This window comes from Prosopis cineraria, unplaced genomic scaffold, assembly GCF_029017545.1.
Source record: "Prosopis cineraria cultivar Desert tree isolate PC_DT_omini unplaced genomic scaffold, ASM2901754v1 PC33, whole genome shotgun sequence".
Lineage (NCBI taxonomy): Eukaryota > Viridiplantae > Streptophyta > Magnoliopsida > Fabales > Fabaceae > Prosopis > Prosopis cineraria.
In genome coordinates, this window is record NW_026555364.1 from 44862 (window position 1) to 67677 (window position 22816).

The 22816-nt window shown below is 35.7% G+C and overlaps 2 protein-coding genes and 1 pseudogene across 2 annotated transcripts; 2 read left to right on the forward strand and 1 right to left on the reverse strand.

The window, feature by feature from the left end:
* Window positions 1-446: 446 nt before the first annotated feature.
* On the forward strand, window positions 447-3542 carry LOC129294997 (D-3-phosphoglycerate dehydrogenase 2, chloroplastic-like; annotated as a pseudogene).
* A 1445-nt stretch (window positions 3543-4987) lies between these two features.
* Window positions 4988-6977, reverse strand: LOC129295004 (uncharacterized). The gene is made up of 6 exons (XM_054933486.1): window positions 6794-6977; window positions 6667-6693; window positions 6467-6529; window positions 5563-5641; window positions 5414-5459; window positions 4988-5318 (listed from the first exon to the last, which is right to left on the reverse strand). Exons 1-6 carry the CDS (start codon window positions 6833-6835, stop codon window positions 5309-5311), a joined length of 267 nt encoding a protein of 88 aa, XP_054789461.1. The 5' UTR covers window positions 6836-6977; the 3' UTR covers window positions 4988-5308.
* Window positions 6978-14495: 7518 nt separating this feature from the next.
* LOC129295000 (receptor-like protein kinase) lies at window positions 14496-21186 on the forward strand. Its single transcript, XM_054933484.1, has 2 exons — window positions 14496-20315; window positions 20406-21186. Exons 1-2 carry the CDS (start codon window positions 17357-17359, stop codon window positions 20780-20782), a joined length of 3336 nt encoding a protein of 1111 aa, XP_054789459.1. The 5' UTR covers window positions 14496-17356; the 3' UTR covers window positions 20783-21186.
* Window positions 21187-22816: the final 1630 nt, after the last annotated feature.

The following is a 22816-nucleotide window of genomic DNA, read 5'->3' on the forward strand; positions in this document are numbered from 1 at the left end:
AACTTTCAACCTAAAAAAATTAGTTAACCTCATTAAAATACCCCAGCATTTCTGTGTCGCAACCTTCATTTAAAAGGATAACTTTTTACCAATAAATACAAAAATCTTATTAATTTCAAAAGTCCATTAACGGCATATTTGAAAAAATCTCATTGATTGCTTCTAAAAACACAAAACACTTAATATTATTATTTATGATATCTCTCAGAAAATACTCAATAATTTATTATATTATTTTTACCAATCCTCAAGCTTGGTAAAAGAGGACATAATTTATTAAAATTTCGCAATCCCAATAACACAATTTATTATTGGTAAAAAAAATAATAATAATACAATTTATGTTTTTTTTTTTACCAATGTATCACAATTAATGAAAGTGAGAGGAAGAGTTGAATTCTTGAATTGTCTGCTTGCTCTGCTTCCTGCTTCCATTTTAAGTTCCTCCAAAAAAATGTGAGACCCTCTCTCATTGAAGCACATTCCTCAAAATAACTGAATTCTCTCTCTCCCCCTCTCTCTTCCATGGCTTCCTTCTCTGCTTCTTTTGCCAAACCCACCTTGTTGTCTTCTTCTTCTTCACAGTCGAACTCAAAATCCTCTGCTCTTTCCTTCCTCTACAACACCTCTGCTTCCTCCATACCCACCACTTCCCTCAAGCTGTCTCGCCATTCTCGACGCTTCTCTCTCCTTGTCAACAATGTTTTGAGGACGCTTGACCCTTCGAAGTCCTCTGTCTTAACCCCTAACGTCGATCTTGAATCTTCCTCCTTAGATCCCAAACCCACGATCTTGGTCTCTGAGAAGCTCGGAGACTCTGGCCTTCAAGTATTGAGAGAGTTTGGGCGCGTTGAATGTTCGTACAACCTCTCGCTGAAAGAGCTCTGCTCCAAGATCGCATCCTTTGATGCTTTGATTGTTCGGAGCGGCACAAAGGTGACGAGGCAGGTGTTTGAGGCTGCGAAGGGGAAGTTGAAGGTTGTGGGTAGAGCTGGAGTGGGGATTGATAATGTGGATCTGCAAGCTGCGACGGAGTTTGGGTGTCTCGTCGTTAATGCGCCGACGGCAAATACTATTGCTGCGGCAGAGCATGGGATCGCTCTGCTCACTGCCATGGCAAGAAATGTTGCTCAGGCTGACGCCTCCATGAAAGCTGGTAAGAAATCGATTTTGGGTTATGTTTTCGTCGTTGACTTCGTTAAAGAAGCAAGCCTATTCTCTTTTTGCCACTGAAGAAAAGAGTAAATAAATAAAAGAACCCAAAAATAGAAGAGAAAACACAGAACAGAATGATACATATATAGTTCTGAACTTGTTTGCATTTTGGGGGGAATCAAAGGCTGCGATAATTAGATTTGACCATTATATTACCAATTTATCATTTGTGGATCTATCAATGGGTATGTTGAATTTCACAATAAAACTGTGTAAGTATTTGAAATTCGGCAAGATCCCATTCTATGACTTAGCTGTTGATAAAAAATTCTTTACCTTAACTGATGAGGAAATGAAACTAGAAAGTGAAAAGTCTCCGTATCGTCTTTGTAGCTCAATTTTTGGTAAATCCATTGCCGCAAAAGACCAAGAGACTAAAAACCTGGCCGGAAAAGGCGAAAAATAATTATGCTTCAAAATCTTCCTATTCAAACTATACATATATATATATAGAGATGTATTGATAGAGGATGATGACAAGATGCAAAAACTTTACAGGCAAATGGGAAAGAAGCAAATATGTTGGGGTTTCACTGGTGGGGAAGACCATAGCAATAATGGGGTTTGGAAAAGTAGGATCTGAAGTGGCTAGGCGTGCAAAGGGTTTGGGTATGAACGTGATCGCTCATGACCCATATGCTCCAGCAGACAGAGCCAGAGCAATTGGGGTTGATCTGGTATCGTTTGAGCAGGCCATAACCACTGCAGATTTTATCTCCCTCCACATGCCTCTCACCCCCACCACTAACAAGATCTTTAATGACCATACTTTCTCCAATATGAAGAAGGGAGTCCGCGTCATCAATGTCGCTAGAGGTGGAGTTATAGATGAAGATGCATTAGTCAGAGCCCTTGACAGTGGAATTGTCGCTCAGGTATGATGAAAGTGAACAACCTTTTGTTTGTTTGTTTCACCTGTTCGCTCCATTCTTTTCCTGTGTGTATCATATGGTGTCTGGGTTGTGAACTGTGTCATGTCATAAATTTTTGTTATTATATATATTGATATGATGTGGAATAGGCTGCACTTGATGTCTTCACTGAGGAGCCTCCGTCCCCAGACAGTAAGTTGATTCAACATGAGAATGTCACTGTCACGCCTCATCTTGGAGCTAGCACGAAAGAGGCACAGGTTTGTCTTAGTTTACCTTCTGACTTACAGTATTTTGCCTTCAGCTTCCTCTTTCAAAATTCTCTTCTTTAAGGTTGACCAAGTTATCTGCATCAAATTCCGGCTCCCCAGGAGGGTGTAGCCATTGAAGTAGCAGAAGCTGTACTTGGAGCATTGAAAGGAGAACTTTCTGCAACTGCTGTTAATGCTCCCTTGGTTGCTCCTGAGGTAAACAATGTGATTGATCACAGCTTATGACTTAGTATTACTATATTATTGAAGCAACTTAAACATGGGCCCTTTGTCATCAGGTGATGACTGAACTGGCTCCTTTTGTTGAGCTAGCCGAGAAACTAGGCAGGCTAGCTGTGCAATTGGTGTCTGGAGGAAGTGGAATTAAATCTGTGAAGGTGGTTTATCGATCAGCCAGAGATCCAGATAACTTGGACACAAGGCTTCTGCGAGCGATGATCACAAAAGGCATCATCGAACCAATATCAGACTCGATCATTAACCTTGTAAATGCAGATTTATAGCAAAGCAGAAGGGTCTTCGCATCAGTGAGGAAAGGGTGGTGGTTAATTCATCTCCAGAGGTCCCAGTGGACTCAATTCAGGTACTGATATCAAACGTGGAGTCGAAGCTTGCAAGTGCTGTATCTGAGACCAATGGAGTGATAAGCATTGAGGGGAAAGTGAAATCTGGGGTGCCTCATCTCATAAAGGTTGGATTATTTGATGTGGATGTGAGCTTAGAGGGGAACTTAATATTGTGTCGCCAGGTTGATCAACCTGGCATGATTGGCCAAGTTGGGAACATACTGGGTGATCAGAATGTGAATGTGAGCTTCATGAGTGTGGGAAGAACTTCAAGGGGGAAGAAGGCCATTATGGCTATTTGTGTTGACGAAGAACCAAACACTGAGACTCTTAACAAGATAGGGTCTGTGCCTGCCATTGAAGAGTTCGTCTTCCTTAATCTATAGTTCATACAACAAGGTTCAGGACACAAGGTTCTTTAGAGTGGTAGGGAAAGCATTATGTATCATAAGGTGTCTGGTTGTATGAGCTGGGAATAAAGCTTGCTGAACCACAAACAGCCCCTTTCAATGTTTTTCTCTCCTTTTTGTTCTTCTCTCTCTCTTTAAATGATCGTTGTTGTTTTGTCTTGTAAGTTGCGCTATTTTTAATGCTCAGTGAAAAGTTTCAGAGTCTAATTGCATATATTCATTTGCCAAGTAATGCTGCCAAGAAACTTGCCATTGAATTATATAGCTCGTGAAAGAAAATGATTGCATGGTAATCGTTTAAAAAAACAAAAAAAAGAAAGGCAAAGATTTATCAACAAAAAGGGTGAGATACCAGGAGTACAATGCTAAATTTTTTCAAGCGTACCGGAATATGTTTACAGGATGATATTATTGCTATGGTGATGGATACTTATAACAAAAGCTATTTACTAAAGATGACTCAAAAATTGTTTATCATCTTATTCCCATGCGTGAGAGGAGGGCAGAATCTTTCAAGGACTATAAGCCCATTAGCTTTTGAAATGTTGGGTTGTTGTGCTGTCAAAGTGAAATATAGCAAAGCTAATGATGAAGTGTTCCGGAATTTTTACGCAATATATGGGATTCTCACCCCGGCAAATAAGATTATCATAATGCATGACTGTGGTTTCATATCAAATAATTGTGAATGGTGAAATGATTGATATAATTGTTCCTGGCCAAGCCTAGGGCCCCGATAAAATGATTCTCTTTTTTCATATCTTTTAATTAGCTACCGTTGCTAAGTTCTTATCAATAATGATCTACCAAGCAGGAGCTTATAACCTAGAGCATGTTTGATATATGAAAGTGTTTTTTGTTTTTAAATGAGAAATGCATCTATCTCATTTTCTTTATATATATATTGCTTTCTGAAAAAACAATTTTTCATACGAGCATTAGAATTCGATTTCACAGGGGTTGGAGTCAAACATTGCGCCATAAATGTGCTGATGATACGATATTATTTGTTAAAGCAATCAGAGAAGACAGTATTAGAATGAAGATCCTTGCACAATATAGCTCCATGTCTGGTCAGTCAGCATATTAATTTCATTGCATAGATTCTCGTTTTTAGCCCTCTGGTTTGCGTATTGACCTTGCGATAGCCGCTTGAACTGCCGAATGCTCATCCAGGCAGATTCTCGGAGGCTACATATATCAACTTCTATGATGTCATTTTTCGAACTCGGAGATGATCTACGGAAAAAAATCTTGCCAAGTCGAACATTTTATAACATTTGGATGGTAAAAGTATTTTCTAAAGATGAAATGAAAGACATTGACATGTTTATATTATTTTTTTAAGTACATTTTTTCAATTTTTTTTTTGGAAACACTATCGTGTAACAAATATACAGTTAAGGTGTTTTTGATTAGCACAAAATCTTTTTTACACTATTTGGCCAAAAAAATAAAATTCTTTTCTACACTAGCTTCACCTTGCCCCAGAGTTGCAGGTCCCCTCTAGGACATATTCTTGACGGCCCCAAAATGTAGATCATGCTTTAACATATAGTAATAGTTACATTTTAACCAAACATTTGTTCGGTAAAGGCACACCTTTAAAAGGACTTTTGGTGTTTGAATGCGGTATCCAAACACCCACTAAGTGACATTAAATTTTTTTTTGCTTTACTTCAATATCTGTTGCAACTACCAAGGGTCATGATGAAATTCCCCTTCGCATCATCGGGGGAAAACCAAAACAAAAAACAAGAGGTGCAGGAGTATCCACTGGAAATTAGATAAGCATTATGAACTAGAAAACAAACTAGGGTTTACAAAAGCAGAAGTTTGATTAACACATAATTCTTCTACCGAGACACTGAAACATCATCAAATATATCAAAGGCTAGGTTTCAAAGGCATCTCTTTGGTTGACCTCCAAAAATAGACACCCCATACCGTTGATTCACAGTGCTGCTCCGTCATCATTTTCCACTGAACAAAGACAATACAAGGAGTTAGTAGAAAACTAGTTAGCTAAGAAGCCATCAACACACAAATGTGCAAGCAGGAAAGAGAGCATTGCTTACGTGTTCATCATCAGAGTTATGTTGTCCCCTTTTAATAAAATCCTACCTGTAAGTTTCAATTCATAAAATCATCACAGGGAAAAAGATGAAACCATTAAGAAAAATCCATGACAAAAAACAGAACCACGTCCCACTGTCTCACAACTCACCTAGGGATTTTCTGCTCTTCTTCTTAACGTTCACTTCTTCAGCATCGTCCAGAACCAAGTTCATGTATTCATCAAACCCCTGCTCAGCAAATGGAAACTAAAACTTATTTGACCTTCAATCAAAGATAATGAATAGCCACGTTTTTCAACATTTATTAGGTTTAGGACAAAGTAACAGTCCAACAAACACATGATATGCTCACACGAATGAAGTTACAACATAGAGAAAAGTCAGTTAGGGCAAGAAACCACCCAAAATCAAATTTTGATAGTTAAAGAGCTAATAGTAAGTCTGAAGCAGGGCGTTGCAAAAGTGTGGGCATTTATAAAAGGATGATTTGAAATTGCTTGAATTATTTTACCAGCAGCTGCAGCAACAAAAAGAACATATGCAAAACCTACATCCCTAATTGTACCCCATGAAGAAATTTAATTCTGGGTGGTGTGAAAGATGTCTCGTGATCTCCAAGCTAAGGTCAACAATTTTATAAACCACAGCAAACACACTGAAACCTCCAAGACAGTTTAAAGGCTTTGAATTGAGGGTTGGATTAGTAGGAAAATATGCAAATTATGAGGATAAAAAAAACCCCTGCATTCTGGTGTTTGCAACATCTGGTAGTGGAAGCAGCCTACTGTTGCAAGCGTAAAATAAAACAAACTCAGAATCTAGACTCAGCCGGGCTACAATTTCGTTCCCATGAATCATATTCCAACCCCAGAAAAGGAACCAGTTTTTATATTTCCAATTTGACAGACAAATAAAGCTTCAGAAGGAAAATCAGAACATATTATCACAAAGAAAACAGTACCAAGTAATCCTTAGAAAATATGCTAACGCGGAGTAACAGGTTTCAAATTGTGAACATCGCATACAATAGCATGATAATGAAGGCGAACTTACAATTATACGCCCTTCAATTCGCAAATCTTTCTGCTCAAAAAGCCAAATCTGAATGCGAGCTTTCTGCGACACAGAAAATCACAAAAAAAAAAAAACACAATTTACACAAATTTCTCACTTCAGCAGGTGGGGAATCTCAAACACACAGAAAACCTCAGGCCAAAGCACAAACGAGAAATAGACATGGGAATTTCACTTACACTTTGAAGAAACCTGAAGATCAGATTCTGAAGAAAGGGGAAATAAAAAAAGAGGAAATTAGCGGTGAATGAGAAACAAGAATTGAGACAATTTAGTAAACAGAAGAAAAAGAGAAAATGAACTTACGATGGGTTGGGTCATAATCCTCTGGACCTTAGTGCTAGCCATGGTTGCTGTTGCTGCTGGTTTCGGCGCTGAGAAGGTAAAAGAGTTCTTTGGGAGCGAAGTTGAAACCCTCCGGCACCACTGGCACTCAACTCGACAAAAGCCAAGCAAAAACCCTAACCAGCGAGAAACGGAGTGACTGGCTTTGCGCTCAAATTATTATTATTATTTTATTTAAAAATGCGCTCAAATAAACTTAATTTTTCCCCCTCTGTAAAAACTTAATTAAAAGATTAAAAATTTAAAAAAAATACAAAGACACCGTTTGGTTTGATCTTTTGGAGCTCCCAATCTCAGTTAGAGAAGTTAAAGCTAGTTTGAGTTTCATCAACCCATTAAAAAAAAAAAAAAGCTAGTTTGAATTTTTTTCCCCTTCTTTTTATTTTTGGAATTCATTACAATATTTAACACAGTAAAAAATTACACTAATTAAGGTCCCAAAAAAGGCAAAGGGTGTTTGGATTTTAATTGAAAAAAATTGATTAAGAAAAAATTGATTATTAGAATATAATGGTATTTGAATAAAATTTTAAGAATTGATTATGATATTAATTTTTTAAAATAGAATAAAATTTCAATTTATTTTAAATGAAGTTTTGAAAATCAAATGAAATTTGAAAAAATTGGAGTGTTTGAATAAAATTTTTTAAAACCATAATTTTAAATTTAAAATTAATTCTAAAAGGATATCCAAACATGCGCAAACCAGGAAAAGTTCAAGTAAGAAAGAGCATCACAGGCTAGAAAATACACTTTAGAGAAAATCGAAAGGAGTTGCGAAATATCCTCATGTATTATATCTCCGTTCGTTTTACTGACCCCTTGCATGTTCCTTCAAAATACTTTCTGTCTGTAACCAATAATTTCAATCAGTAAATTTTGCATATTCCAGTCTTCCACTACTCCTTTAATCCAGCTTAGAACTGCTCTTAAGAGGACGCTTAACTTTGCACGATCGTTGTGCTTATAGCTTTGAGGATTGGGAAAGGTTTTAATCAGGGAGCCACGGCATCTGACCAAACAGAACCAAGTATTTCTTCCCAAAAATTTTCTCTTCTTCATCCACAGAGTCCAACCTTGTTGGACGACTGTCAAGTTCCATGGTAAGAGAACAGTAATTTGCCTATCGTCCTGCCTTCTATGTTCTGGGTTCTGATTGTTCCTTATTGTGTTGTTAAACAGAATTTTCTCGCGGAGGACATGGATAGGGTAACCTTGTCTGGAGTGATATTTCCTTTGTTATGAATTGCATGATTTCTAGCCTACCAGATTTGATTGATCAAGGTAATAATCTTCTTAATTAGCTCAAGATTCCCATCTGCACGAAGGTCCTTTAAATTTGGATTAGCGTGAGTTGAAAAAGTCATTTATCCCCTGCCCAACACTGCTTGCAGTTGAGTGCCGGTTTGGGCAGGTGCCAGATTCGATTGTATAAACCAAAACCATGGTTTTGATAAAAATCACCCAAACTCTCCCATTTTCATATAATCGATTATTTGTACTAGAACCATGTTTTGTTATAAGCTGAAAAGAATGGCTTATTGGAATCGATTTCAACATGAGTTTCCTTTATCAGTTGCCAAAAATTTTACCTCCTAGGCACACCCCTCTAGCAAATTTCAAATATCCTTTGAGCTTTTAACTGCATTCTAGCTAGCTGCACATCATCATCCTCCCATGCATCTCTAGCGCCGACCTACCTCTTCCATCTTTGGTGAGTTTCAGATCTCCTCTCATCTCTCTATCATCCTCCAACTATCTCTGTTCTTGTCCAATCTGCTCTGATTTGCTCATATCAGCAAGTTTGCTGTCTCTCTTCTTCAATCTGATTGTATCAACGAGTCTGTTGTCTTGTCTCTCTTCTCTGATATGCTCGTCTCCCATCTATAGTTGCTTGTCCTTTGTCGTTGTTGTCGTTGTTGTTTTTTTTTTTAATAAAAAATATACTTATCATGATGAGTGTCATGGGAGTGGGTGTTGCAATCTACCACCGTGTCGCATCCCTGAAGGGTGGAGGGTTTCGAGTATCTCACCAGCTTTCATATTATCATTGATTATTGATGGGTCAAACAACATCTTATTTTGCATATATTGTTTAGTCAATAAATTCACAAAATTTATATTATTATTATTATTGAAATTAACGTTAACATATTTTATTTATTAAATGGAGTTCAGCAAATTTAATAATATTATATACAATTTTATTATTATTTGCATTTAAAAAAATGCCTTTTATAGTAATTTGTATCTCTGAAATTGATTTTGATTAAATCACCCAAATATCTTTAATTTAATCAAAATTAATTTTAGAAAATATGATCTAAATACATCATGTTTAACATAATCAATTTTAATTAAAATTTATTATGTTAATTAATTTTTTATAATTAATTATATCTAATTAAAATTTAAACACATCCTGAAACTATTTTGTTTTGGCTTGTGAGATTGCGTTTGAGTAGAAGTGAATAAAAAAATATTTTTATAAAAAAAAGTAAATATGTCTATCCCATTTTTTTAAAAAATATTCTTCATCTCTTTTTTAAAAATTACTTTTTCATACCGAAAACTTTTTAAAAGTTTTATTTGACAAATAGATATATATATATATATATATAGAGGAGGATATCATGAAAAGCTGATATGCTTTTTAATTATTTTTTTTACTTACAGATTTTTTATTTAAGACAATCACAATTAAGTATTAAATATGGATGCATCTTCTAATACAAATTTGAATTTTGGTTCGTCATTTTGTGAGAGTAGTTTTAAATTATTATATATCTAAAACTATTTTTAAATTATATATCATTCAAAAAATATTAATATGTTAAATTTACTTTTTACAAAGATATTGTTTAAACATAAATCACATTGTAGTAATTAATTTTTTTTATTGTTTATAAGTATTTTCTTATTAGAGACAATTTTGTTTGATATATAGTTGAGTATTAAATGTGAATATCTTTCCTAGCAAATAGTAAGTCCTCAGTTTACTATATTATGAGAGACTAGTCCCTTCTGTTAAACCAAATTCACATTTGTCATTGTAATAATTGATTTTTATCTCAACATTAATTTGTAAATTGTAATTAGTGAAAACTTTACTTTGTAAAATGTTAATCCTAATAATAAAAAAATTAATTTACTAGTGATGTGAACATGGTATTGTCTAGTCTAGTCATTTTGGATTGAGTTGCGTTATAGTCAAAAGCGCTTACAGAATCAAGAGAAAACATACCTATATTAGATTATAAAGTAGTTTGAACTCAAGCTTCAGTCTTTATACTTTCAGTCAACGATGGAAAACTCCCCTTGTTTGAACTCTTGCCATGTTTGTTGACATAAAAAAAATAAATATGAGAATTATTTCCCCAGCCCTATTTATAAGATATTTGGACAATTTTTTCATGTGTTTTAAGAAAATTTATTATGTTATTTTATTTGTTTTTTGCGGACTTTATTTTATTTGTAAACAAGAAATAAACTTTTCAATTATATTTTCATTAAGTAAAATAAGATATAATCATCTTGTTATTTGTGCAAATACTTTCTCAGGTTAAATGGTAATACTGTAAGATTATTTCATCCTTTTATTTTATAGCTTATAATTATAACTACTTTTGTTTTTGTTAAATACCCTCCCGTAGTCATTTTTAACTATCTCATTAGAATTTAAGAAGAGTAGTTAACTCTATATAAAAAAGAGAAAAACACAATATTTAAGAAATCATATAAAAACATTAAATCAAAATTAAATCTTCTTTTTAATACTTGTAATTTTGTATGAGTGAAATTGTACGTTGTTAATTAACAACGCTTTATACAACTTGTATTAGAGACCAAGAAATTTTTTGACAATGCATCTTATAATGGAAGCAAAAAGGAGTACTTTATATTATAAACAAGATCATAATTGCACCTTCTCCTCTCCATTTTATAGGATATTTTTTTAAACTACAAATATCAATAAAGTTAATTAAATACAATTTAAATTTTAAATTTTTTATGAACCTATAAAAATATCCTTTATTTAATAAGAGAGAGAAAAATATGTTTAAGGAGTAAAACAATGAGAAATAATATTGAGATAAATAATCACTAATAAATTCTTATTTTAAAAAATATTTTATATTTTAAAATACTAAATCACCTAAAAAATGTCTTAGGCAATGTTTGATTTAAATTTTAATTGAGGTTTGAGTGGCCCAAACCCCGGTTGGGATTGTTGAAAGCTCATTATAGGTTAAAAATTTTGTTTGGATAAAAAAATGTTGAAAAGAGCTTTTGAGGGAAAAAGCTCGTTTTGGTTGAAGCTGATTCAAGGAGCTTCTCTTCTCAACGCGCATTAGTAAACATCGATGGTAATGCATCTTTAGCTTCTTGTCAAATTTCTCTCTCCAACTGGTAAAGGGTACGGTAGATATATTATTATGATACTTAATCATCCATGACCCCTGGAAACAAATGACGCAGTGTTTTCTTGCATGCAAAAGAAAAAAAAAAAGTGATATTTCGCTTTGTGGCAAATTTTACAATATTTTTCTGAAACTTTTATGGGATAATATATCTACCAATTTATTAATTTAATTTCAATTTTATAATTTAATCTTTTATTATTTATCAATATATTTTAGCTTTTTAGAATTTAACATTTTATTATCTATCAATTTATTTTAAGTATTTTGTAATTTAATATTTTTAATTTATTATTTATTCAATATTTTAATAATTTATAAATAATACTTAATTATATATAATTTTTTATTAAAAACTGTAATTTAAAGGTCAATGTATTTTTTCCAAGAATATCAAATCAGGAAAAAAACTTCTACAATAAACTATAATAAAACTAAATAAAAATAGATTATAATAAGAAATCAAATATCCTTTTTTCTTGATATAGATTTGAATTTTATCTAGTTGAAATTTATTCAAGCCAACCAATCACATGTAAAATTGTAATTTTAATATACTTTTTTAAAAAAATTTGTAATTTTAAGTTTAATATTTTCCTTAAAAATATGAAATTAGTCACAAAAATATATACAAGAAAATTCACATCCATTTTTGTCATTATATATTTGAACTAGCTTTTGAATCAAATCATCCAAACAAATTTCAATTTGTCCAACTTACTTTTAAAAAGAAAAGCATTCAAACATAAATCACGTTATGATCACAAACTTTTATTCTAACCTCAGTTTATTTTAACTTCAGTTGAAAATTTTCTTAATCCAAACACCCACTTATAAAATGAAGGAGAGGTGTTAAAACACATAAGCATACATCCATCACCACATCAGCAAGGGATTCCACATCAAATAACAAAAAGAAGAAAATATCATTAGACATCATGTGATCCTCACACACTATCACAAATTCCAGATCATTCCTTTTGTAAAACGTGTCATCCTCTTATTGATCAGACCACACTATAAATATGTATTCACTATTCATTGTAATTAGTGCACATGGAATAATACTCAGTTTATTCATTTTTCGTTTTTGCTCTATTATGATATCAGAGCAGTGAGATTGTCAAGCATGTCTGGCTCACCTTTATTTAGTTCTTTTATCTCCTCCACTAACCCTCCTCTTCAACCCACCACCAATACCGCCGCTAACTTTTCTCACTTTGTTACCATTAAACTTTCATAAGATAATTATTTTATATGGCGAGGCCAAATTATGCCATACCTCTATGGCCAACAACTTTTTGGCTATATTGATGGTTTAATACTATAACCTCCGGCCAAAACTCTTACCGAACTTTTCAATTGAGATTACCTTCAATGGTTCCAATAAGACCAACTTGTTCTTTCCATTCTCATAGCCTCTATTATTGAAAAACTCATTGAACAAGTTCTCCATCACAAATTTTCTCGAAATCTGTGGCTTGCCCTTGAAACACTATTTTCCTAGCAAACTCAAGCTCGCCTTGTTCACCTTCATCAACAAATCACCACCATCAAAAAGGGTGGTGAAACCATATTTGAGTATTATCGTCGAGCTACCATATTAGCTGACTCTTTAGCTGCCGTAAGCAAACTTGTTCCTGATGATGATTTTACCACTTATTTATTAGCTAGCTTAGGCCTTGAGTTTAACACTATAGTCACATCTGTAACCACTCAACGCTCTATTCTCTCTGTTAAGGAAATCCTCAGTCGTTTACTTTAGTATAAAGCTCGAATGAATCATCATGATTTTGTTCAACTTCTTATTGGAATCACAGCCAATGCTGTATCACGAGCGTCTTACCTTAACATACCATCGTCTGATGGTTGTGGATATGGTCGACAATCGTATCACCCCTCTACTCATGGACGTAGCAACAGGTCCTTCACATTTCGTGGATGCGGCAACAGATTTCATCGAGGAGGAGGAGGACGTTCTTACTTTTTCCAGCCTGACAATGATCCTCCATGTCAACTCTGTGATCGCTATGGCCATATTGCTCACACCTGCAACCAATGGTACAATCAAGCTCTTCAAGCACTACCACCACCACCCACTGCAGCACACTATTTTGATTACTCTGCCGTGCATGATTCTCTGTGGTATCTTGACACTAGGGCCACACATCATATGACCAATGATCTGTCCAACCTTAATCTCTCAGCTACTCCTTATCATGGCTCTAATATTGTCCGTGTTACCGATGGCTCACCAATGACCATTCAACACCAAGGGTCTGGCACCCTCACCACAAATAATGGCAACTTTCTTCTCTCTAATCTTCTCCACACTCTTTCTTCTACAAAAAAATCTTTTAAGTGTTAATAAATTCTGTCGTGATAATAATGTATTCTTTAAATTTTAGTCTGATTTTTTCTTTGTGAAGGACAAGCAAACAATGACCCCACTTCTTCACAGTCCAAGCCATAACAACATGTACCCACTCACTGCATCCTTATCACACCCTCAAGCACACTCTAGCATCCGCACAACCATCAGTTACTGGCATAATCGACTCAGTCATCCAGCCTCACGCATTGTTTATCATGTCATCAAGAAACACAATCTCCCACTTTCCAAGTCATTATCACCAACGTGTCCTACTTGCTACACCTCCAAGAGTCATCGATTACCTTCTCCAACATCTTTAAATTACTCCAGTTTACCTTTTCAACTTATTTTCTGTGATGTATGGGGTCCTTCCCCAATCATTTCCATTACTGGTTTTCGTTACTATGTATCCTTTATTGATGACTACTCTTGTCATATTTGGTTTTATCCTATTCATTCCAAAAGTGAAGTTCGTTCTATTTTTCATCAATTTCGATCACTTGTTCACACTTTTTTTAATTCCACAATACGTTCTTTTCAATCTGATTGGGGTGGAGAATTTCGATCACTGCATAAAGATCTTATTACCTTAAGGATTCACCATCGCATTACCTGTCCACACACACACACATAGAATGGCACAGTGGAAAGGTGTCACTGTACTATTGTTGAGAAAGGTCTCGCTCTTCTTACACACGCATCTGTGCCTCAAACTTATTGGACCTTTACCTTTGCCACTGCCTCCTATCTAATAAACAGACTCCCAAGTCCATCTCTACAAGGCTTAAGCCTATTTGAACTTCTTTTTCTCCAAAAACCAAACTATCATATCTTAAAAACTTTTGGCTCTACATGTTAGCCCAATCTCAAACCTTATGCACCTTATAAATTAGCTCCACAATCACTCTCTTGTGCATTTCTCAACTATGCTTCCAACCATTTAGGCTATCTTTGTCTACATTTACCCACAGGCTGACTTTACACCTCTAGAGATGTCATTTTTTATGAAGCCCAATATCTCTTCTCCTCTTATGTCACTAACAGCCCACCAGCCCCTATTACACCTCACTTAATTTTACCTTACTTCCCAGGCCCAACTACACCAAGCCCAGCACTTACCCCAAACACAATAACTTCCCCATCTTCTCCTAATATTGTCACTTCTCATCAGTCCACCAGCGTCGTCCCATTTCCCTCATCCTCACCTTCTAACACCTCATCATCATCCTCTCCAGCACCGACCCCACCGCCACCTCCTAAATATCCTATGATCACTAGATCCTGTGCTAATATCTTCGAACCTAAAGCTCTACCTGATGCCTTTATCTCTAAGCCGCCACCTTGAGCCCATCACTCCTCGGGTCCTGAACCACCAAACCCCTCTTTGGTCACTTTTACTCTTCGATTTTTAGAATGGTGTTAGGCTCTCTGCTAAGAATTTCATGCTTTACTTTCTACTCACATATGGATCTTGGTTCCCCTCTCCAAATCCATAAATGTTGTGGGATGCAAATGGATATTCTGAAAAATATATCACGCTGATAGTAGTCTTGATCAATGCAAAGCTCACCTTGTGGCCAAAGGTTTTCACCAATAACTGGGCATCAACTTTACCGACACCTTCTCTCCAGTGGTAAAACCTCTCACTGTTCGAATCATCCTTTCAATTGCTGTCTCTCATGGTTGGCCTCTCAAACAAATTGATGTTCAGAATGTGTTTCTGCATGGGTTTCTTTAAGAAAATGTTTACATGCAACAACCTCTTAGGTTTGTCCATCCAGATTATCCTTACTATGTCTGTAAATTAAATCATGCCATCTATGGTCTGAAACAAGCTCCACGAGCTTGGTTTGCTTGGCTAAGTTCCTGACTTCAACAATTGGGTTTTCGCTCCTCCAGGTCTGATTCTTCCTTATTTATTTGCACCAATACCTTCTATACTATGTATGTCCTGGTATATGTTGATGACATAATAATCACTGGCTCCTTTACTACTGCTGTTTAAGACTTGATTTCTGCATTGGGAGAATCTTTTCTTGTTAAAGATCTTGGCAATCTTCATTATTTTTTGGGTGTTGAAGTACTATCTAATCAATCTAGTCTTATTTTATCCCAACGAAAATATATTCAAGATCTCCTTGTCAAGGCCAAAATGTCCAAAGCACGCCCTGTTTCCTCACCAATAGCACCTAATATGCACCTTTCCACTCATGACAATCCTTCATTTCACGACCCCCTGCTCTATCACAGCATTGTTGGTAGTCTTCAATATCTCAATTCCATTCATCCTAATATCATGTTCGCTGCAAATAGAGTTTGTCAATTTATGCATGATCTAAAGGAAACCCACTAGACTGCAGTCAAACGAATCCTTGGTTACTTGCAAGGCACCTCTCATCTTGCTCTGTACATTCGACCTTCAACTTCACGTACCCTCTCTGCATTTTCGGATGTTGACTGGGGTGGAAATTCGGATGATCTACAGTCTATAGGTGCTTTTGCCATTTTTTTTGGTCCAAATCTCATTGCCTAGAGCTCATGCAAGCAACCAACAGTTGCACGATCCAACACAGAAGCCGAATACAAAGCTATCACTACCACTACTAGTGAACTAATCTAGCTTCAAAGTCTCCTGTATGAACTTGGCATTCACTTGCGTCAAGCACACTTTCTCTATTGTGACAACTTGGGTGCCACCTATCTAGTTGCCAATCTTGTCTTCCACTCTCGGGCTAAACACATCTCTCTTGATTATCATTTTGTCTGTGAATGTATGGCAGCCAACCTACTCCACATACTACATGTCTCTTCCAAAGATCAATTAGCGAACATTCTTACCAAACCTCTTCCCTCTTCTCACTTTGCTACTTTAAGATTGAGTCTCATTATTCTTCCATTCCAATTTGATTCGCGAGGGAATGTTGAAACATATAAGCATACATCCATCACCACATCAACAAAGGACTCCACATCAAATAACAAGAAGAAGAAAATATAATTAGGCATCACATGATCCTCACACGCTATCACAAATTCTAGATCATTCTTTTTGTAAAACATGTCATCTTCTTATTGATCAGACCACACTATAAATATGTATTCACTATTCATTGTAATTAGTGTGCATGGAATAATACTCAGTTTATTCATTTTTCATTTTTGCTCTATGAAGAGGGAATATTTGTTTAATGAGAAAATGGCTTCAAACTTGTCAAACGTGTCCAGAACGTTCGTTCACCCACCGTTTACGTTATAAGTGGACTGCGTACAGATTTCACACCAGCCAAGTGCCAAACCTATGCATTAATTAATACAGTTACAAAGACTTGGACATTCATTCATTTATATTAATAATTATATGCGTGTGTGCGTGGCAGTAGAGCAGCACATCAATAACTGAATCACTCTCATTCTTTTTATTTTATGATTATGATTAATCAGCTCCTGACACCACCGCCATTACGACCATTGTAGCTTCTTTCTAGTCCTCCGTTCACACTGCTCCTCTCTGCGTTTTTCTCCTTTCTCTTTCTTCTAATGTTCAAGCCTGTTCCAGTTTCATTCTTCACAAAGAATGTTAATTCCAAGAAACTTCTTCTCGTAAACAGCTGCTATAAGGCAACAAACAAGGCACGTGCTTTCTGTTCCTCGTAACGTAAGCCTTCCAAGTTCCAAGTTCCAAGTTCCAACCTTTGTTGGTGTCTCGTCGAGTCTCTTGTCTTGTTACCAATGAGGTTTCTTTGGGTTCTTCTTCCTCTATGTTTTTCTTCCTTGTTATGCTCAGTTTCTGCTTTGAGCTCTGATGGGGTGACTCTATTGTCACTCTTGAGGCATTGGACTTCTGTGCCTCATCCTGTAAAGTCCACCTGGAATCTCTCAGATTCCACCCCTTGCTCGTGGGTTGGAATCCAGTGCGACCATGCCCACAATGTGATCTCTCTTAACCTCACTGGTTATGGGATTGAGGGTCAATTAGGACCTGAGGTTGGACTTCTGAATCACTTGAAGAGCCTTGTATTGATGAATAATGGGTTCTCTGGAACAATTCTTCCTGAGTTAGGAAATTTTAGCGTGCTAGAATACTTGGAACTTTCTGGAAACAGCTTCAGTGGACAAGTGCCTGATACCTTCAAAAGCTTACAAAATTTGAAGTTTATCAGCCTTTCTTATAATCAACTCACTGGTCAAATCCCAGAATTCATCACTCAAATCCCTCACCTGCAACATGTCGAAATGTCTGATAACTCTCTCAACGGTTCCATTCCTTCAGGTATAGGAAACATGAGTGAGCTTTTAGTCCTGTATCTTCAGAATAATAAGTTGTCTGGGGAAATTCCTTCCCCAATTGGGAATTGTAGTAAATTGCAGGAATTGTTCTTGAATGAGAATCAGTTTCAGGGAACCCTTCCTGAGACTCTTAACAATCTCCATAATATAGTTTATTTGGGCTTTGCTAATAATAATCTTAGGGGCACTATTCCATTGGGTTCTGGCAGTTGTGAAAATCTGCTTTTCTTAGATCTGTCATACAACGCATTTAGTGGAGGAATTCCTTCAAGCTTGGGGAATTGTAGTGGTTTAACCCAATTTGCTGCTGTTAGTAGTGGCCTAACTGGCAATATTCCAGCCTCCATTGGTCTTCTTCACAAGCTTTCCATCTTGAGCCTTCCTGTGAATTATTTGTCCGGAGAAATACCTCCGGAGATCAGAAATTGTAAGTCTTTGACACGGTTGCATTTGTATTCCAATCAACTTGGGGGTGAAATTCCTAGTGAGCTAGGAGAGTTGAGTGAATTACAGGATCTTGAATTGTTTTCCAACCGTTTTACCGGTGAAATTCCTCTTAGTGTCTGGAAGATTCAAAGTCTTGAGCATATTCTTGTGTACAATAATAGCCTTTCTGGGGAACTACCTTTGGAGATGACAGAGCTCAAGCATCTGAAGAATATCTCATTGTTTAACAACCACTTCTCTGGAGTCATACCTCAAACTTTGGGAATCAAAAGCCGTTTAGTACAGTTGGACTTTACGAATAATAAGTTCACTGGAAACATCCCACCAAATCTTTGCTCTGGAAACAAATTAACTGTGCTGAATTTGGGCCTCAATCAGCTTCAAGGCAGAATACCTCCAGATGTAGGAATGTGTACGACTCTTAGAAGGTTGATTCTGAAAGAAAATAATTTTACAGGGCCTTTTCCTGATTTTCAATATAATCCAAATCTCACGTTCATGGATATCAGCAGAAACAATATTAATGGCTCAATCCCACCAAGTTTGGGAAACTGCTCCAATGTCACTGATTTAATTTTGTCAAATAATAACTTTGCGGGGCATATACCACCAGAGCTAGGTCACCTTGCTAGCCTGAAGACTCTTCATCTTGCTCACAACCACTTAGAAGGTCCTTTGCCACCCGAGCTATCAAAGTGTACTAAAATGGATAGTTTTGATGTGGGATACAATTTACTGAATGGTGCATTTCCACCAAGTTTGAGGAGCTGGTCGGTGCTTACCACATTAATTCTATGGGAAAATCATTTTAATGGGGGCATCCCGGATTTCTTGTCAGAATTTAACGAGCTCTCTGAGCTGCAGCTTGGTGGGAATATGTTTGGAGGAAAAATTCCAGGATCAATTGGGGCATTGCAGAATCTGCGCTATGGGTTGAATCTAAGTGCTAATGGACTGATTGGCAAAATCCCTCCAGAGATGGGAAAATTAACAAATCTGCTAAGTCTGGATCTATCTCGAAACAATCTGACTGGAAGCACAAAAGTTCTTGCTGAGCTTTCTTCATTACTTACAGTCAATGTTTCATACAATTTGTTTCATGGTCCTGTACCAAAGATGCTGATGAAGCTGCTTAATTCTTATCCTTCATCGTTTTTGGGAAATCCAGGCCTGTGTGTTAGTTGTTCATCATCAAACAGATTGGATTGCAATCAGAGCATCTATCTAAAGCCATGTGATGATAGAGTGACAAACCAGAAAGGCCTTAGTAAAGTTAAAATAGCAATGATAGCACTTGGATCGTCAATATTTTTTGTTCTTTTGCTGCTGGGAGTAGTCTGTGTGTGTGGCCGAAAATCTAATCAAGAAGTCCAGATCTCTGCCAAAGAAGGTACTTCCTCACTACTTAACAAAGTGATGGAGGCTACTGCTAACCTAAATGACCGATTTATCATTGGTAGAGGAGCTCATGGAGTAGTTTATAAAGCTACTGTAGATCCAGCCCAAGTTTTTGCTGTGAAGAAGCTTGCATTTGCTGGGAACAAAGGCAAGAGCTTAAGCATGGTTAGAGAAATTCAAACCCTTGGAAAGATTAGGCACCGGAATCTGGTCAAATTGGAAGACTTTTGGTTGAGAAAGGACTTTGGTCTGATCTTGTACACCTACATGCCAAATGGAAGCCTTCATGAAGTCTTGCATGAAAAGCATCCACCGCCATCCTTAGAGTGGAATGTCCGATATAAGATAGCCATTGGCATTGCTCATGGACTGGCCTATCTCCATTACGACTGTGATCCTCCCATAGTGCACCGTGACATCAAACCAAGAAACATACTCCTAGATTCTGACATGGAGCCTCACATAGCCGATTTTGGTATTGCCAAGCTTTTGGATCAAGCTTCTGCTTCAACACCATCTATATCTGTCCCTGGCACAGTAGGCTATATTGCACCAGGTACTTCTTCTATTGCTATTATGAATCTGCTTGTTATTTTATTTGCATAAACCTTGTACTGACTAACATGTTTATATTGGCCTATTACAGAGAATGCATATACAACAGCAAATAATAGAGAATCTGATGCATACAGTTATGGGGTAGTTTTGCTTGAGTTAATAACCAGAAAGAAAGCAGTAGATCCATCATTTATGGAGGGCGTTGATATAGTGGGCTGGGTCAGAACTCTCTGGGGTGGAACAGAAGATGTTCACAAGATTGCTGATTCTGGCCTTGCCGGGCAGTTTTTGGATTCAAATGTTCTCGATCAAGCGACCAAAGTGCTTTTGGTGGCTCTGAGATGCACTGAGAATGATCCACGCAGGAGACCCACAATGAGAGATGTTGTCAAGCAATTAGAAGATGCTAATCCGAGGACAAGAAGTAAAAAGCTTCCAAGTTCGAACTCCTTAATCCATAGTTGATTATGCAATGTAAGATTCAGAAGTCTATTGTTTCTTCTCTCAAGCAGCGAAATAGCTCACTTGCACAGCAATTCAAATGTAGATGCCTATTGATGGTTTTTGAACTTCAACTTCAAAATGTGATTTATAGTTTCAAAAATTTTCCCTGGATGTAACTGGAACTGTCAAATTCCTTTCCACGTAAGCAAATTTAGAATGTGAGTAGCTGAAGGCAAACAGAGGGTATGCCTCAAATTTTGCTGGTGTCAACAATTTAGTTGATATTGTGCAGTTTAATCCGACAAATTACAACGTGATTTTTTAAATTTTTGGTTTACAATTTCTCAGAGGTGAGCTAAGCTTTGTTTAAAGTTCAAAACTGATATTTAAAATTTCAATGACATGTTGTAGCCTGTAGGTCCCATTTGCTGGGCATCTATCCAGCCGAAATGCAATATAAGCTGTGTGTGTGTGTCCCTGTGAGCGAGTATGGCAGAGCTACGTTGAGCTGAGTGTGTGCTGATGCCTCAGCTTTCTCAAAACTAGAAGTAAACAAGTGTTGATTTTCATATTCTACACCCCTGAATTGGACCCAAACCCAAATCAGGTGAAAAACGAGGCAGTGAGAGACGCGAGAGAGAGTTGGGGAAGTTTAGATTGAGGTCTTGATAATGTCCGGTAATTAAAGGACTAGATAGAGAGAATAGGTTTGGGATAATGTGGATCAATGCAGATAAAAAAAAAAAAATGAAGGGTCTAAAGTCGAAGAAAGTACAAATGATAGAATCTAAATTCTAGCACACCATAATTCAATCGGCGGACAGTGGAGAGGAGAGTGATTTATAAAGTATACTCAACAATTTGGCGAATCTGAGGCACCATGCAACAGTTTGAAGACGAGGAAGAGCCATGGAAGTTTTCCAGCTGCTGTGCGTCAGAGAGAGTGAGAAAGGAAATATTTCTTTGCACATTGGAAGAATTAATGAATTCACGGTGGGTTTCTGTGTCGGGACAGCGTTCCTCCCTTTCTTTTCCGTCCCTTTTTAGTTTTTCTCCCTTTCCCAATCTCCATCATTCATTTTATTTTATTAAATAAATTTATTTTAATTATAAATTTAACGAATGATGAGAATCAAAAAAAAAAAAAAACTTTTTTCCCGTTTCTGTAAATATAAAAGTAAAACAATAAAATGTCAGTTTAAATTTTAGTTACTTGAATGAAACGATTTATTTTTTAATACTTTTATCAAATAAAAATTAAAAAAATATAACAAAATTCATTCAAATTATATAAATAATAATTTAATCTATTAAAATATTATAATTTCAATGAAGTACTTAAAAATTTTTTTGTTAGTAACTTTTTTTAGTGAAAAGATAATTTTACTCTTAATGAAAATAACAAATTTTAATTATAACTTTTATTTAAAAAATTATAAATTTTATTTTTGTAAATCATAAAAATTGAATAAGAAATTATAACTTGTCTATTGTAATTTTTATTATTGAAAAACAAACATCAATAACAACTTTTACTTAAAAAATAACAACTTTTGTTTTGTGAATCACAAGAGTTAAACAAAAACTCACAATTTATCAAGTATAATTTTTATTAATGCAAAGCAAGTTTTCAAAATAATAAACTCCTTTCACAACTTTAGTTTAAAAAATCACAACTTTTCTTTAAAGAATAGTAAGAATTGAACTAGAAATCACAAATTGTTAAAAAGGGTAAAATAATTTTTTTAATTTAAAATTTATTGATAAAAAAGTCCTAAGGAACTTTATTGAAATTATGACATTTCGAGAGATTAGATTGTCATTTATATAATTCAAAAGAATTTTATTATTATTTTCTCTAAAAAAATTATATTATGTATTTGTTATAAGAAAAAGCTTTTCTTGGGAGAATGAAAGAAATCTCTTTGAAATAGGACAATGATAATTTATTTTCGTGAAATGTGACAATGATAGTGAGATTTTAAGGAACTTCATTGAGATTAAATTTTTGGATGAAATTACTTTAATACCCATCTACAACTAATTTTATATGAT